We start from the raw sequence: 17,464 nt of genomic DNA on the forward strand, positions 1-17,464 counted from the left end.
GTGTTTACTATGAAATCATTCACATGGTCACTCCCCAGTGCCCTTGTTTTTCTTAACACACACACTCTATCTCTCTCTGTCTCTCTGTCTCTGTCTCTCTGTCTCTGTCTCTCTTTCTCTCTTCTCTGTCTCTCTTCTCTCTGCCTCTGTCTCTCTGTCTCTGTCTGTCTGTCTGTCTGTCTGTCTGTCTGTCTCTCTCTCTCCCCCTCCCCAAATAGCCTACCATGCTCCCTGGCCTCCACCCATCTCTTTCCTGAAAACCTCCTTTCCTACACCCAATTGTTTCAAGACCCAAATCTTCTGGTCCATCAATAGGAAAGGACTTGAGGGATGAGGGGCATTTCTAGGTACCTGTAGTTGAACTCTCTCATCAGTGCTCTAAGGTGAAACTCTGACAACATGACAGAGATGTTGGACAAGTGGAGAATTGTCCACACCTCTTCCTCCACCCATGAAAGGGACTCCCTAACATTTCCACAAAGGCAAGCCTTCTAGCATGTAACCAAGAGTCCAGGTCCAGCATAAACCTTTGACCCTTGTTGTCTGGCTGCAGTAAGGTGGGGGAGAATTAGAGATGGGTATAAAATGAGCTTATAAACAACAGGATTGCAATGTCTTAGTCCACTAATTGGTACCGGAGAATGAAAAGAGACTTCTGTAGACTCCCCCGGCATGGCTTTTGACTTTCAAACTTAATTGTTCTATGACTTAGGCCAGTGGTCGGCAACCTTTTTTTTCAACTTAGCCAAATCTCGCCAAAACCACGATGGAAATTTATTTTGAGAGCCACACAGGGCGCGCACTGACAGAGGCTAGGAGCAGAGTCCTGACTTCTGGAGCGGCCACCTGGCACACGTATAGAAGAGCCACATTAAAAGTGGAAAGAGCCACAGGTTGCCGACCACTGACTTAGGCAAATCACTTACCTTCTCTGGTCTCAGACTTTTCCTGCCTCGGGATCACTTTGGGCCACTGACTGGCTCCTGAGCTTACCCCATCCTGCATCCTTGAGGCCATCTCATGGCTTTCTCAACGTCTATCCCACAGCCTTGCTCCAGGAAGGAGCATCAGGCCATATCTTGCCACAGCTCAGAACTTTAGCTCAGGCAGATTAATCTCCCTCCTGATGTCTCTTTAGTGATAGCAAGAACTTGTCATTTTTTAAGGGTTTTTCATTTTTTTTCTTTATTTTATTTTGGGATTGGAGACCCCTGATGGTGTTCAGGGACTACTTCTAGATCTATGTTCAGAGATCATACTTGACTATGTCTGGGCACCATATGTGGTACTAGGCTCTGAATAATGGTCATAGCTGCATGCAAGGCAAGTGTCTTAACCTGCATACTATCTCTCCGGCCCACCCTTAAGATTTTTTGTTTTGTTTTGTTTCTTTGGGTCTTACCCGGTGGTGCTCAGGGGTTACTCCTGGATCTGTGCTCAGAAATCGCTCCTGGTAGGCACAGGGGACCATATGGGATGCCCGAATTTGAACCACTATCCATCTTGGATGGGCTGCGTGCAAGGCAAATGCTCTACCATCTCTGGCCCCCCACCCTTAAGATTCTTTAAGAATCACAGGACTAAGATGGCCTGGCTCATCAGCTCCTGAAACCTTGTGAGAAGTCATTATAACAAGTTGGAGTAAGGTTTGATGACAAGAATTTGCCAGCAAGGAAAGTCCAGAGACAGCACTAACAGCTTCAGAAGTGCCTGGTATCATGTATTGTGGGTTTGCTAAGAGGCAGATAGAGAGATTATCCATGGTTTTTGAACTCTGGTTTGCAGGCTGCTGCCTGCTTTTCTGCTGGTTTGAAAAGATCACTTCTACTCTTGGGCCCTAGCATAGCCCCTTGACTGATGTTTCCCCAGAATAGGAAAGCTAAGACTAAAAAGAATCATTTGCCTCTGACAGAGAACAGAAAATATCAAGTAGTTCCAGGGCAAAAGAGATAGAACATGGATAAAAGAGAGGAGGTTCTTGCCTTGCATACAGCTGACCCAGGTTCAGTCCTTAGCACTGTATATGGTCCCTGGCCCACACAAAAAATGACCCCTGCGCATAGAACCAGGAATAGTCCCTAGCAGTGTCAGGGGCTATTCTAAACAAACAAACAAACAAACAAAATCTACCAGTTCCTGAAAGAAATGATGGGGTACCAAGGGGCAAAATGGGTGAAATGAGAAGAAAGATGGATCCTTATAGGAATGTGTGGGGCCCTCCAGGCAAGTCTCTTTTCTTCTCTGGGTCTCCTTTAAGATCTCTCAGAGCAGCCAGAGACCTCACCCCCCCCCATCTAAGCTAGACTGAAGAGGGGCTCGTGGGAATGAGAGCAGTGGTCACATCTCTCTAAAACCTATCTCCTTTCAAGAAATGCCAACTGACCCCAAGGTGGGATTAGTGGTAAACAGAATTCACTGCCTTTCCAAAAGCATTCTTCCCTTCATTCAAACAGAACTCTGCTTTTCTTAGGAGAGAATGGGTGTATCTAAAAAACTGTTTCTGGTCTCCCTTATACCTAAGAATGACCAGTCAAAGGTAAGTAGAAATCACAGTATTAAGCCTTTAAAGTACTCTAACTCTTAAGGCCAGAGCAATAGCACAGCTGGTAGGGAGTTTGCCCTGTACACGGCCCACCCAGTTTGAACCTTGGCATCCCATATGGTCCCCAACCCTGCCAGGAGTAGATTCTAGATGCAGAACCAAGAATAATCCCTGAATGTCACCAAAACAAAACAAAACAAAACAAAACAAAATTAAAATCCTCTAACTGAATGAAATAAATTAGAGGGAGAGAGATAGCCATAGAATAGTCACTCATTAATGGGTTTTAAGAAAAATAAAAGATTTTATTATAATAATGCACAGAAACAATAGAGATGACTGGAAGGACCAGTCCACGATATGAAGCTTACCACTAAGAGTGGTAAGTGCAGTTAGAGAAATAACTACACTACAACTATCATGACAATAGTAGTGAGAGAAGCAGAGAAGTAGAATGCCTGCCTAGGCAAGGGGTGGGGGAGGAGGGAGTTAGGGGGCTTTGGTCGTGGGAGTGTTACACTGGTGAAGGGCAGTGTTCTTTTTAATAAGTAAAACCCAACTACAACATGTTTGTAATCATAGTGCTTAAATAAAGTTATTTTCCCCCACTCTACCCCCAAATAAAGATATTTTTTAGATAACTATAAAAAAAATCCTCTAACTCTTTCTCTTACCTGAAACCAGCCATGATAGCTGAGAACCTGCAGCTCTTTTGTGACTCTGAACCAAAATGCTCTAAGTCGTACTTCCCAACCTTCTTAGAATCCCCTTCTGTCCGCCCCACTCTTAGACTCTTGGATTCAGTTGCCATGATGTGCCACAATGAGGCACCAGGATTGGAAACACCAAAGCCAAGTGTGGAAGCACCATTGGAACAAGAGTCCCAAGGCAGCTAGATGGACGGAATGGAATGACCGAGGAGCAAACTCCCACAGAGAAAGTCAGTTTCCAAATGCTTAAGCCTCTGTATGTTTCTCATTTCTAACTGATTCAGGACAGGATGTCCTTGTACTGTCCCCTTCAATGGACTCATCCTCCAGAGTACAGACTGAGGAGCCCACCATGGCCAGGATTGCAGGCCCTGTCACTCAGGCCAGAGGGCAGACGAGTTTAAAACCTGTCAGGGAGGGGCCTGAGGTTGAGCACTTGCCTTGTGTGTCTGAGGCGCTGGTTCTGACCTCTTGCATTACTGCATGGCCCCCAAATAAAATAATCCAGTCCTGACCTTGTAGCTGCTCACTGCAGAGCCTAGAGGGGGTCCCCCCACTTCTTCATTAGGAAAATGAGGCTGCTGTCAAGACTAATTGTGGCAGCTCCCCTGGAATCCCTGGCCACAAGTGCTCCTCTCTACCACACTCTTTAGATTGCTGGTGGGCAACTATTTGTGTGACTGAATGACTACCCCATGAGACTCTGACCTTCTGATTTTGGGGGGGGGGCACCCCTGGTGATGCTCAGGGGTTACTTCTGGCTCTGCACTCAGAAATCACTTCTGGAAGGCTGATGATGGGGGGGAACCATATGGGATGCTGGGATCAAACCCAGATCCATCTGGATCAGGCAGAGTGAAAGGTAAATGCACTACCACTGTGTTATCACTCCAGCCCCTGAACTTCTGGTTTTATGCTAAACCAACAGAGAAAAAATTACCAAAGGGGTCATATTTCTAAATAGAAGATACCTGGTGAAATCAATGCAAACATGATTCCTGGGGTCTCTCTTTGTTTCTTGAGGTTTGGGTCAGAAGCTAGGAGAGAGGCCATCTCCCAAACTCCTGACCAGGACCTCCCAGTTACCACAATTAAAAGAGAATGTCTCCCTGTTTATACCTTTAAAAAAAGTTATTATTTTTGGCCAAAGTACTAGTACAGCCGTAGGACATTTTGCCTTGCAGGCAGCTAACCTAGGCTCAATCCCTGGCATCCCATATATCTCCCAAGCACTGCAAGGAGTAATTCCTGAGTGCAGAGCCAGGAGTAACCCCTGAGCACTGCCAGGTATGGCAAAAAAAAAAAAAATGAAAGTCTTGTTATTTTTTAATAAAAGGCCCGAGGGTCTAATGAGCTGAGTGGAAACAAAGCTTGAACAATGACCTGGAAAACCCAGAAATGCCCTCAAAACTCCAGGGCAGGACATCTGTTGGGGCCTGATGCACCAGGATGCACTTCTCCACCAGCTGTGCTGAGACTCAACTGGGGCCTCTTCCCACCACAACTGCCTGGTGCCACCTGCTGAGTTTCTGATTCCCAGGCCTGGGGCAGAGCCAGGCAGCTGTGGCTGAAAAACTCTCCAGGTGGTTCTGACACGTGCTGGGGCTGAGAACTGCTTCTTTTCTGCAGCGTCCAAACCTCCAGATAATCAAAGTCTGGCTGGGAGGGTGGAGTTCTGAGATCCAAAACCTGAAAGAAGCCCTGGGTGGGAGCAACATAGGCCCCCCCAACAGAGGCCACTTTCTTTTTATTTTATTTTATTTTATTTTTTACAGAGGCCACTTTCTTATGTAGCCCCAGCTTCCTGGGCAGAAGACCAGGCAGAGTAGAGGGAGAGGACATTTCTCTGGTTTTGCCACTTTTCTCAAAAGCACAGCTCACAGCCCCTGCTTCCACTCACAGACAAATATGGGTTTCCCACATCTGCTAGCCACCCCCTCTGCTCCCCTGAAACAATCCCAGTTTGCTATGGAGTTTGCAAAGTGCTACTCTCTGGTGGGCATGCCATCAGATGCTGGATCAGGATACCGAGGCCAGAGAGGCAAGGCTGAGGGGCCAGGCAGCAAGCTGCCCATCTGGCTATCCAGCCCATGTCTGCCCATTTGTATCCCATCCTCTATCCTCTGTCAAAGAAGCAAAGAGTAATGGGTGTGTCATAGCCTCCCTGAGAGCACATGAAAAAGACAGATACTCAGCTGACTCCAGGATCCAAAGGATCCAGATCTGAGTCTTCACAAAATCCCTGAGTTCTGCCTGGACCCAGGCAAGCATTGCTCTCAGTGGCAGAAGCCCGCCTCCTAGTCCCCTGGGCCTTCTCCTTCACCACAGGCTCTCCACTTCCCTGCCCACTCCAATCTCCACCTGCTGACACCTGCTCTGTCTCTCCCCAACCAGCTTCCAGCCTCTGAGCTCTGACCTCAGCCCAGTCTCCTACTCTCCCCTTGCACAATTTTATTCTGCCTTGTGCTTCATTGCTATGTGGACATAAGTTCAGGTGTGAAGAACTACCTCTGCTTTTTGTTCGGGTCGGGGGGGGGGGGCAATACTTAGTGGTACTCAGAGGCTACTCTTGGAGGTGTTCAGAGACAATGTGATGTTGGGGATTGAACCCCAGCCTCCCACCTGCAAAGATGTGCTCCACCCCACTGAGCTAAAAGGACACCTGAGCCCCAACACTCATACCCATCTGCCCCCTCAGCACCTGTCCCAGCCACCCTGGCACCAGAATCCCATGGAGGGGAGGGCTGGAGAAAGGGAAGATAGCAGGTAGAGCATTGCATTGCATGCAGCTGACCCAGGTCCCATACCCGGCATATTGACATCTCATAAGGTCCCCAAACACTACCAAGAGTGATTCCTGAATACAGAGCCAGGAGTAATTCTTGAGGACCCCCTTGTGAGGGCCAAAATCAAAACAAATAAATCTAAGCTAAGCTGTCTTCAGCATCTGAATAAAACCACCAAGGGGGGGGGGGGGGGGCTATGTTCTACCTCTCAGCCTGTCATGTTGTTTCTCACACATCTGTACACCAGGCCACAAGCAGAAAAGCCACAGATGAGAAAATGAATGAAAATTCTTATAATCTTCTTCCTGGTGTGGGGTGGAGTTGGGCTCAGAACTCAAGTCCAACGTGGAAGGAAGTCCAAGCTCTTAACTCTTCCTCTGCAGTCCCATGCCTGATTTCCTGAGAGCTCTGGGTGTGCCAGCCCCGGACACCAACCATCTCCTTTCGGTACCATCTGTCCCCAGCCAGTTCTCAACCTTGCTGAGCCCTCCCAAGCTCTGTGAGGGTCTAATGACAGACAGCACAATCTCCCTGCTCATATTTGTGACAGTCCCTATCTGGATCCCTTCCCACACCCAAGCCCTTCCTGTAAATGGTTGTTAGCAGACTCTGTTGAAAAGATGGCCAGCACCACTTCTTAGCCGCTCAAAATCTTTCCACCACTTCTCTGCTCACTCAAATAAAATCTAAAGCTCCTTATATATTGTTCCACATTGCAACTCTAGTACACACACACACACACACACACACACACACACACACACACACTCATTGCTCATACCAGATGCTTTGTTGATCAACAAGCTGCATGCTCCTACCCCAGAGCCTTTGCACCAGCCTTTTTTTTTTTTTTTTTTTTGGTTTTGGGTCACACGCGGCAGTGCTCAGGGGTTATTCCTGGCTCCAGGCTCAGAAATTGCTCCTGGCAGGCACGGGGGACCATATGGGACCCCGGGATTCAAACCGATGACCTAAGGCAAATGCCTTACCTCCATACTATATCTCCGAGCCCTGCACCAGCCTTTCTTCTCCTGGATATACTTTCAGCAAATATTCACCAGCTGTACCTCCTATTCCCCCTGTAGCTTCACATCTCTGATCTGGTGGCACCTCCTCAAAGAATCCCCATCCCTCGCTGCTCCCCTTCACTGGAACCTGTACCACAGTCTAACATCCCTTTGCTGCCTTTTCTTTCTGTTTTCATCAGAATCCCTTCAAAATGGCTTATGCACAGATGACTTGTTAACTGCCTGTCTCCCTCCATTAGAAAGTAAACTCAAGAGCTGCAGGAGCTAGCTTCTCTCACTACATAGCTCCCATGCGGGGGGGCCTCTGCTCATGTCCGGTGGGTGTTCTGTGCATTCTCAGAGATACAACCTGGATGATCACGTCTCTCTCTCTCTCCCCTTCTCCACACAAGCAGGGCTAGTCTCCTTCCTCCTGACTAGTGCTCCCATAGGAGCACCACTGCACAGCTTGAACTATTGCACAACCCACTGTTGCCCTGGACAGAAGAGAAATCAGTCACCCAGACATCTCCAGGCTGATCTTGGTGCCCCCTTCCTCATTGCTCCACGTGTGAGTCTTCCAAAGTTGTATGCCTGGTGGGAAGGGATGACCTTCCCTGAACAGCAGCGGCCATTCTTAGGTCAAGGGTGGCCAAGTCTGCGCTCCCTTGCAGAACCTCTGAAAAAGTCTCATCCGCTGTTTCCTGCACAAGGCCCTCCCCACAGCTTCTCCCCAACCCACAATTCCAGCCTCCACCCACTGCCCAAGTCTAGGCTCTGCCCAAGCAGAACCAAGTAGACGCTCAGTTTTGACACTTTGACAAATAGCTTGCTCTTTCTGAGCCCACCGTTTACTCATCAGGAAAATGGGCCAATGAATGACTATCTGGGGGGTTGTAGTGAGAACGGACGAAGGAAGACAGGGCAATCTGTGATCTCAGTCCAGACAGTAAACATGAGCAATTTCTGTAATTATACAGTTACTGTGCCATCTGAGTGACTCAATCCTCCCCCCAGCACCTCCCTGCCTTTGCCATAAGGCGCCTGTCCTGGGGCACCCATCCCTTTTTTAGTCCTCACTTCCGCCTTTCAAGGTCACTTCAAATGCCTCCCCCATAAAATTCTGGAAGGGATTTCCGCCTCCTCTACCACACCAGTGCTCCTTTCTTTATCTTCCTTTGCTGTACAGATGGGGCTCCTGGAAGATGCTGATGGAGGCCCCATCTTGTACATGATTTCCCTTCTGTCTCCACCAGGGCAGAACCTCCACCATACCGTGTCTCCATCGCCCTATCAATGCTAGCACAGACCTTGTTCAAGGGTGCTATGAGGTAAAGAAAGTAACCAATGAGGACACACTCACTGCTATTCTTGGCCGAGTGAAAACCCACAGGAATCAACTTCGGGGCCACCATTGACCAGCAAGGAGACCTAGAATGGGTCATTTACACTTTGGGAACCTGAGATTCTTCATCTATGGGATGAGGAAAGTAGGACCTGCTCTGTGGACCTCTAAGAAAGTTCCCCTTGAAGGAGATACGAGGAATGTCCTTGGAAAGGCAAAGGGCCTTTCCATACCTCAAGGAATCCTTGTTCTAAACAAGGAATAGCCCTAAACATTTCTCCCCTCTTTATGAAAAAGGCCTGAAAAGACCCTTCAACACATATGTGCGGATTACCATGAGTTTCACTTATACTTTTGTGTAGTCTCTGTTTTTGCAAAATAGCCCATTACTCATAGACTTGGGGAAAGAGAAAATTTCATTGTTTGGAAATAGAAATCCTGCCTGAAGTTAAGCATTGTTCCAGCCACCCACATCAGGCATCTACAATGCACTGGGCTAGAGACAAGGTGCTTTGTACCTGCCAAGAGCAGATGGGAGCCCTCAGGGGCTTCTGATGATAGGGAAGAAGATACAGATAGAAGATAGAACAGTGCCCTGGACTCTGCAGGGATTTTTGTGGCAGCTGGAGAGGCCTCTGGAGCTTCAGAAGGTCCTCGGAGCTCCCAGCCCTAGCTCTTATTCCGGGAAGCCTGAGGCCAAAGGAGCCCAGGAAAGGCAAGAAGCAATATGACAGCCAAGCCCTCCCCCTGCTGGTCACATCTGGAGTGGCAGTACTAGCCACACCAGGCAAGCGCCCAGGCACACAGCACATAGCAGCTGGCTGGATAGACTTAGGGGCCCCTGTCCTGGAGGGCAGGGAGTTGGGTGGAGACAGGAATCTTCCAGACCTGAGAGGTCCCAGGCTCCCTCTCCCAGTGCCCTGCTTTCCAGCGGACATCTTCTGGACCAACATCCTTAAAAATCTACATGAAAATGAAAGGCAGGAGGGCTAGGGAGACAGAATTGGCGTGATAGTGAGAATGGGGGGGGGCATTTCTCCACACTCCTGCCACTGTATCACTCCTTATAGTCCCCCCACCATGTCTCCTGGGCAGGCAGAGAAACCAGGGCTGCTACCACTGGCCGGATTTCCACTCCCGCCCCCAGGTATTGATTTCCTGCATCATTCATTTGCCAGGCCTGGGCGGCGGTGATTAGCTCCCTCCATCCTCCCGACGGAGCCTCCCGCCCGTCCCTCCATGTTCCAGCAAAGCAGAGCTAATACCAGGCTCTAAATGAGGCTTTGCCACCTCGGCCCCAGCAGCTCACAGCCAGGCCAGGCCAATTACAAATGGGCCCTTGGCATCTCCCCAGCGTTCCCTCTCACGGGAGCTTTCCTGGCTGACACAATCCCCTGCAAGCCCCCTGCTCCCCCCCCCACCTTAACACCCCCAATCCCAACTGCTCAAAGCACAGCTCCTGCCCTGGAGGGAAGCACAGATTTACAGCTTCACTATGAAACAGGTCGTACTAGGGGTCTTGACCTTGGAACAGGAGGAATAGGGGGCTCTTCAGCCTGATACCTGGAGATCCAGGCAGAAGGGGAACTCTGGTTGCAGCATCAATAGTGAGGCTGCACAGCAGACCATGCTGAAAACAACCCCCCTCAGTCTGCTTCTTCGAGCCCCCCTCCCGCAGCAGTGGCTATAACTGAAAAGGGACAAGAATTTTGAAATATATTAGTGAATCATGAGACCTCTGACTACAGTCTTCTACATGCTCCAGAAACAGAAGTGGACAGCCTGTGTAGGGTAAAAATTCAGGCGAAACACCCTGGAGTGCCCACAGCCCCCAACAGCAGCGGAAAACACACTTCCTGAATTCCTTCTCAAAGGAGGGGGAAAAAAACCTGACTTGGTGATAATTCTGTAAGCTATGTTGCTCTTGTCAAATTATTCAACATCTGTCTTCATGTTCCCACAAAAATTAGCATAGGATAGTAGTTTCTGATGACACCTTTGGTGAAATATTTTGACTTCCACCAGTAAGTTGCAAACAACCTGTCTTAAGGATAATGTCAATTCCCACTTCTGCATATTAAATAATCCAGGGGCTTGTTGTGTTTTGATAAGGGAGCAGAAGCCCACCGACCTGCAGACTGGAAGTCCCGTTGCACGGGGAAGGCGGGTGTTTGCGCTGCTGTCTGCAAGCCACCTACTTCTCCATCACTGCTGCCCCCGCACTCAGTCTCCAGTGGTCACTACCTGGCTGCCAGGGAGCAGACCTGCCCCAGCACAGGACTCAGGGCCAGGAGTTTGGGAGGTGGAGAGGAAAGAGGGGACTATTTCCAAATGGACCATCTGGTCCAGCACTTGGCTGCTGTCGCATCTGTGCCCCGAGGAAGAGTAAAGCCACCTGGCCATGCTGAGAGTGTAGGCACAGGCCTAGGAGCCACCAATGGGATCCCCCAGACAGAGATGGGATCCTGCCTGCCACCTGCCTGCTGTTGCTGAGACCCAAGCCTAGGCCAGATCCCCTGGACTGGTCTTTTAGCCCCACTCTCCCTCATGCTTCTCACCTAGCTTCCAGGATCACCTGCCTGGCTGTGGCCCCTTGAAACAGCTAGAGCTGGGGTGATTCTCCAAGTAGAACTGCTCCAAGAGTGCCCTGCTGTAGCTGGACACCAGCTGAGAAAACCACTGGGGAGAAAGAATTTAAAGAAGTATCCCCGACTCCAGCTGGTCCTTCTTTTACTTAATAAGCCTGCTCTTGCTGGGGTGTGACAATGCCAGAGGCCACCCTCACTCCTACCCTCCACTTAAGCTGTGGTCTTCTCAATGGGCAGGAGGGAGCTGGGGCCAACAAACTAATGCTCCATGCTGCCTCTCACCCCATCCCAGATCACCCCCAGTCCCCCTTCCTAGGGTCTGGTCAAAGCTTCTTATGTCCAAGGATTGCAGCTGACACCTCACAGCATCTTCTGCATTCTAGGCTCGCAGGAAGGACTTTCCACCCTTGCAGCTCCCAGACCCCAGCCTTTCCCAGAACCAAATTCTCTCTGTAAGAAACCCCAGGACCTGGGAATGGCCCCAAGTATCCAGCCCACCTCAGTTTGCTTTGAGTGAGAGAACCAGGGGTTAGGCCCGAGAGAAAGAAGAGAAAATACCCAGAAATGGGGCAGGGTGGTGTGGATAAGTTAGTGACTGAATCTGGGCCTTCCCAAACCAGGACCCCTTTCCTCATTCATGTGACATCTGGATGGGGGGGAGGGGGTCCTGAAGGCACTTTCTTCATATAGGCTGGTACTAATCTAAAGGGTCAGCTGAAAGGGGGTGTAGGAAAAGATGATCAGGAGCCAGGCAGCCAGACCTGCCCAAAAGTGCTCTCAGAGAGAAGCACCCATCTCCCTGAGAGTATCACCCATCCCTAAGATCCATCACCCAGGCCCCTAAGGGCAGGGCTGGAAATAAGCCAAGGCCTAAGGCTGCCTCATAGGAGGCAGTGAAAGCTTGGAAGGGAACCACCAGAAGAAAGAAGTCCACCCCTACCCTGGGGCATCCCCTTTCCAGGCCTCTGGGAACTCATCCGAGACTCCCCCCCCCCCCCCCACACACACACATATACAAACACACACCAGCTCTCCCAGTCAGTCCACACTGCATTCTTTCACTCTTTCTGCCTCTGTGAAGGGCCAGGCAGTAAGCGACACACAAACTAATTAAGAAGCTGAGTTTGGCTGGATGCCTGGGCCAGCCTCCCCCAGGGAATTCAGCCCCAGCCAGCAAGCTGGGTAGGGCCAGGAGCATGGCACCTCTGGACAGCCCTCCTTTTTCCAACTCTTCCAAAGAAGAAAGCATTTAACATCTGCCTCTCTGAAGCTGGACAGAAAGAGACACTGCCTCTGCTCCTACCAACGGGAGAGATCAAACTCTCTCCTGATCTGAAAGCAAATAATTAGATTCTCCACCCCAAGAAAGAAAGAGTGGAAAGCGATTTCCCTTCACTCCACTTAGATATCATTATAAAGTAACCTACATGAACAGCCCAGGAATGATGCACAGATGGCAAAGTAAGGGGAGTGGGGCCCTGAAGCCCCACTTAGGGGGGACCCGCAGGCAGTGAACACTGGAAGGAAGGGCCCCTGGGAGAGGGGATTCTGGTGGTTCTGTGCATGTGCAGATGCTGCTTGCTCCCTGGGCCTTTTCCCTGGGAAACCCGAGAGAGAGGAGAGGGAGACAGGGGTGGGGTGGGGGGAGACCTGGCGTGTGCCAGAGAGCAAAACGTAGGGCCGCCGCGATTCGAGCTCCTCGCTTAGTTGGGACACGTAGCCCGAAGGGTGAGGGTGGCGTTTGCGTTCCCTGGCACGGCGCTTGAGTGTGCCAGTGTGGATGCGCTGGTGCCGGCCGCGCTAGAAAACCGGAGGTGGGCCGAGGAGGATTTGTAGCCGGGGCACACAACAGCAGCCACCGGCTCCCCCCGGGAGTCCCGACAAGGGATGTCTGGGTTTTAGGCGATGCTGGCACCCCCGGGATGGCCGATGCTGGCACCGGCGCGGGGAAGGTGGCGAAGCGAGTGCCAGAAGCGGAGCCACCAGGGAGGAGGCGAGCCGGGCGCCAGGCCGTGGTGTTTGGCCAACAGCTCGCCCGCCAGCCGCGCGCAACTCCGGCTCGCGTTCGTTCGCTCCGCTGGCACACCCGAGGCCGCAGTGGGACGAGGCACCGGTGGCTGTCGCACCCCGGGCCGGGCGTTTGGGGGGTCTGTGGGGGTCCCGATCGCCCCCGACTGGGTCTGGGCAATGGGGTGCCTCTCATGGCACCTCCGGCTTCACGCCGGAGCCCCGCGATCCCTCCTCCTCGGAGCTCCGAGACGGCTCGTCCAACCGCGTCGCGCCCGGGGTGGGGAAAGGACGGGCACCCGGGCGCCCCTCCACGCCGGGGTCCGAGCCGGGGTCCCCAGCAGCCCGGGCGGTGCGCGCTTCGCGCCTCTCGCAAAGTTTCCGCGCGGGGCCTCGGAGGCGCGGGCCGGGCCGGGCCAAGACGCGGCGCGAGCCCGGACGCGGCTCTTACCGTAGACGCCTTGTGCCCGGCCGTGGACGGGGAGCAGCGCCAGGAGTAGCAGGCAGGTCACCTCCATCTTCACGGCCGGTGCTTCATCCCCGCGAGGCGGCGCAGCCCGGGAGGCGGCGGGGGGCGCATCCGCCGGGGCCCCCAGGTGCCCCCCGCGCCCCCTTTCTCCCCGAGAGGCGACGGCGCCGGCGGGGAGACCGAGGCGGCGGCGGCTCTTCTGCCCGCGTGGGGCTGCACGGGGCGCTGGCCCGGCCCCCGGAGCCGAGAAGGCGCGCCCGGAGCGGCAGCCAGCGCCCCGGCTCCACGCGCCCGACCCGCGGGGGCCGCCCCGGGGATCCCCAGGGCGGTCTCGGCGGGGTGCCGGGCGCCGGGAGACCCCTCGCGCGGCGGGCGGCGGCGGCGGCGCTTCGGATCCAACAGGCCGCGGACGCCCCAAAACTTGCCGTCTCCCCGCCCAGGGGCCGCCCCTGGCTGGAGCGGGTCGGGGAGGCCGGGGCTCCGGTGCCGCTAGCCCGCCAGCGCCAGTCCGGCGGCGGGTGCCGTGCCGCGGGCTCCGGGGCGCGACCCGGGGGTGCCGGCGGGGCGCCCCGCAAAGGGCGAGGGAAACCCGGCCGCGGCCCTCCGGCTCCGGGCAGCGGCGGGGGCAGCGCCGGGCGGGCGCCGGGGGCTCCCCGGTCCGCGAACTTCGCCGAGCCGCCGAGGCGACGGGGACCCCGGGACGCGGGGACCGGCGGAAAGTTTGGGGCGTTCGCGGAAGACGCGCGCTCTCCCTCCCCAGGCCAGGGCTGCGGCGCCCGCCGCCGCTCGCCGCCTCCGCTCCCGCCGTCTGGCAGGGCGCTCTCCCGGGAGCGGGGCTGCGCCGCGCCCCAACTTGGGCGTCCCCGCCCCCGCCCGGCGGCCGCGGCCGAGGATGGGGGGCCCCGGGAGGGCGGGGCCGGCCGGCTGCTCGCTGCGGGGCGCGGAGGCCGCTCGGCTCCGGGGACGCCGCGGGAGCGCTCCGCTCGCGCCGCAACTTGGGCTGCTCTGCGCTGCCTTTTCCTCCCTCGGAGCCTTTTCATCCCGCGCCCCCCCGCTCCCCCCTGCCCGCCCGCCTCCCTCCCGCCAGCGCCCTCCGTCCCTCCCTCCATCCCGCCCGCCTCCCGCCTCCCTCCGCCCCGCGTCTCCCAGTTCGGGCTCCAGCTCCTCTCCCACCCTTTGTCACTCGCCCGCTCTCCCGTTTGATTCCCCTCCAGTTAGAAAAGGAGCCAATTAAAGGCGGCCCGGCCGGCCCGGCCCCAGCCTCGGTCCAATTTCTTCGCCTCCCCCAGGACCAATTAGAGAAAACAAAACAGGGCCGGGGGAAGCAGGCTGCCTGCTCGCTCCTCTCTCTCTCTCTCTCTTCCCTCTCTCTCTTCCCTCTCTTCTCTTCTCTTCTCTTCTCTTCTCTTTTCTTCTCTTCTCTTCTCTTCTCTTCTCTTCTCTTCTCTTCTCTTCTCTTCTCTCTCTCTCTCTCTCTCTCTCTCTCTCTCTCTCTCTCTCACACGCACGCACACACACACACACACACACACACACACACACACACACACACAGCAAGGAAATGTCAGAAAGCAGCAACGGATCCATCTATCCCGAGGACAGTGGCGGAGGGACGTGGACGTGGACGTGGGTCTGGCTCGGCGCGGGCTCCGGCGCGTGGCCACGCTCGCTCTCGGTGCCACGGAGCCCGGCCACGCCGCTGAGATGCCGGAAAGCCGGAGGAGCGAGCCCGGCCGGCCGTTCGCCCTGGGGACGCCACCCCGCACGGGGCGCCGCGCACTTTGGAGAGGATGTTTGGCACTTTGGGGTGCGGGGGTCTGAGCTCGAGAGACCCGGGCGCCCGCCGCTCTGGGGGGTGTCCTGCTGCAGGAGCTGGAGCCGGGCTCCCGCAGGCATGGTGCGGGGAGTCCCTTCCCGGCCGCCTCGGCCTCCGGGTGCTCCGGGCTGCCCCCGGTCCGGGGTCCGAGGACGCGCTCGCAGCTCCTGCCCGCGCCTCGGCTGGCTCGCGGGCTGCCAACAGGTTTGGCCTGGGCGGCCCTTCTGCCGGGGCTCCCCGGGGCCACCCGACAGCCTCCCCGGTTCCCCCGCGACCCGGGCCGGCCTCCCGCAGCACCTGGGGCGCCCTCCCTTCCCGCAGCTCGGCTCCCCGCACGCTCCAGCGACCCGGGTCCGGGCCCCGCCATCCTCCGCGGCCTCCCCGGGAGCTCCCGGCGCAGGGGTGAGGCGCGCGGGGCGGGGCGTGGGTCGTCGCGGCCTCCCCCGCGCCTGCGATCGCGCCCCGGCTCGGGTCCTGCTAATCTCACCTGCTCCACCTGTCGCCTTGATTTATCTCGGCGTGTGCGCACGGAGAGTGTCGGGGCGGCCCGTGGGAGCGCGGACCACTGCAGCAGGGAACGGGCGGGAGATGCTTCACCGTCCCCCCGCTCCCGCTCCCGCCCCCCGGAACCGATCCGTCCCCCGGCTGCGACGCGGGTTCCGCGACTCCGGGCGTGTGTCAAAACTCAAAGAATGTCTGTCGATACCCAGTTCATTTCCAGCACGTAAATTAAAACATGCATTTTTAAAATGATCATAAAACCATCCCTTGCCCAGATCCATTTCCTGCAGGGCCTCTCTTCTCCTCCCCCCGACCCTTCAGCTCTGACCCCCTACTGGAATATGTACCCCCAGGTTTCAGGGGTGTGTCAGAAGAAATGCCAAGGGGCCTGGGGGCTCATCAGCTGGTACCTCCTCCCCTTCTTTTCTGCCCTCCGCGGAATTCCAAGGACAAGCCACCTCCGCTTGCCCGAACCTTCTTCACCTCCCCCCTGCTTTCTCTTCCCTCCCTTTCCTGCAGGCCCAAGGCTGAAGAAGGGGGACCAGACCCAGCTAGAACTGGGCACCCAGAGGGGCCAGCTAAAGGTTTGTTAAATGGCTGAATTAATGAGCGAATAATACCTCTTAGAGGCCCAGATGCCATAGACCTAGAATACCTAGTGCCACCTTTCTTTCTAGTATTTCACAATGATCACCCCCTAAAGAGAACGATGCCTTTTCTGCCCCACAGGCATACAAAAGTCTCCCATCTCTTTCCATCTACCACCCCGAGCCACCCAGTCTGAAAAGAAGAGTGGTGATAAACTGGTTATCTGGTGGTCATCTTCCTCCTGACAGTCAAGGCTTCCTATAAGGCTTCACCTCCTCCAGTATGCTCCCAGGAGTTCCCGGGTTCCTGCTCTTCCTTCTAGGCTCTGCTCATTCTGGGTGAACCAAGCATTCTCCCCTGTTAGAAGTAAGCACTCCTTTCCTTTTTACAAGAATGGACAGGGCTCTGCTTCGTGATGCACAGTGGGGAACTGGGAACCCCAGTGACTCAGCTGACCTCTGGAGTTGGCCTTCACTCACATAGGGACCTGGAGGAGGAAGGAGAAAGGAGTCCCTGGTGGAGGAGGGGCTAGGGGAAGGGGAGCTGAGGACCACAGCCAGGCTGGGATTGAACATTTGCTGTAGCTAATCCACTTGTGAATACTTGGCAGATAATTGTATGCAGTGTAAATACCTTGACAGCCTGTTTGCATGTGCCTGTAAATTCAGTCCTCACCTCCTCCAGTATGCCCAGGCTGCTGTTCTGACAGATCCCCCATCTGACGATGGAGAAGAGACAGAAGGGAAAACACAGCTATTGTGCAAGCTGACCCTGGACCCTCAGCACACAGGCCTCAGTTTCCAGGACTTATAAGAAAGATCTCAGTCTCAGAGACTGAGAGAATAGTGGATCAGACACTACCTAGTAGATAAGCTGGGCACAGGACTAATGTTCTAGGGGTGGGCATAGTCCTCAGAACTTCAGAGACAGACAGACTATTAGACAGGTTTCCTAGCTCCCCATGCCAACAGACCCATTTGACTTTTGAGGCAGGAACTTGGCATCCCCTGCTCCCTCCCACTTCTCTGCTCATCAGAGAAGGAAGTACCCATGTGCCCCCTCAGTATCTTTACCAAAGAGTTTCCTAGTATTCACACAGAGATGA

General features: G+C 54.6%; 1 protein-coding gene across 1 annotated transcript in view; it reads right to left on the bottom strand.

Moving 5' to 3' along the window:
* MDGA1 (MAM domain containing glycosylphosphatidylinositol anchor 1) overlaps positions 1-13,661 on the bottom strand; it is a 56,126-nt gene extending 42,465 nt beyond the window's left edge. Inside the window, exon 1 of the mRNA XM_049765327.1 lies at positions 13,437-13,661. Within this exon, the coding sequence (XP_049621284.1) occupies positions 13,437-13,503 (67 nt within the window). The 5' untranslated portion in view covers positions 13,504-13,661. The remainder of the gene's footprint in view (positions 1-13,436) is intronic.
* Positions 13,662-17,464: the final 3,803 nt, after the last annotated feature.

Source organism: Suncus etruscus, chromosome 18 (assembly GCF_024139225.1).
Source record: "Suncus etruscus isolate mSunEtr1 chromosome 18, mSunEtr1.pri.cur, whole genome shotgun sequence".
NCBI lineage: Eukaryota > Metazoa > Chordata > Mammalia > Eulipotyphla > Soricidae > Suncus > Suncus etruscus.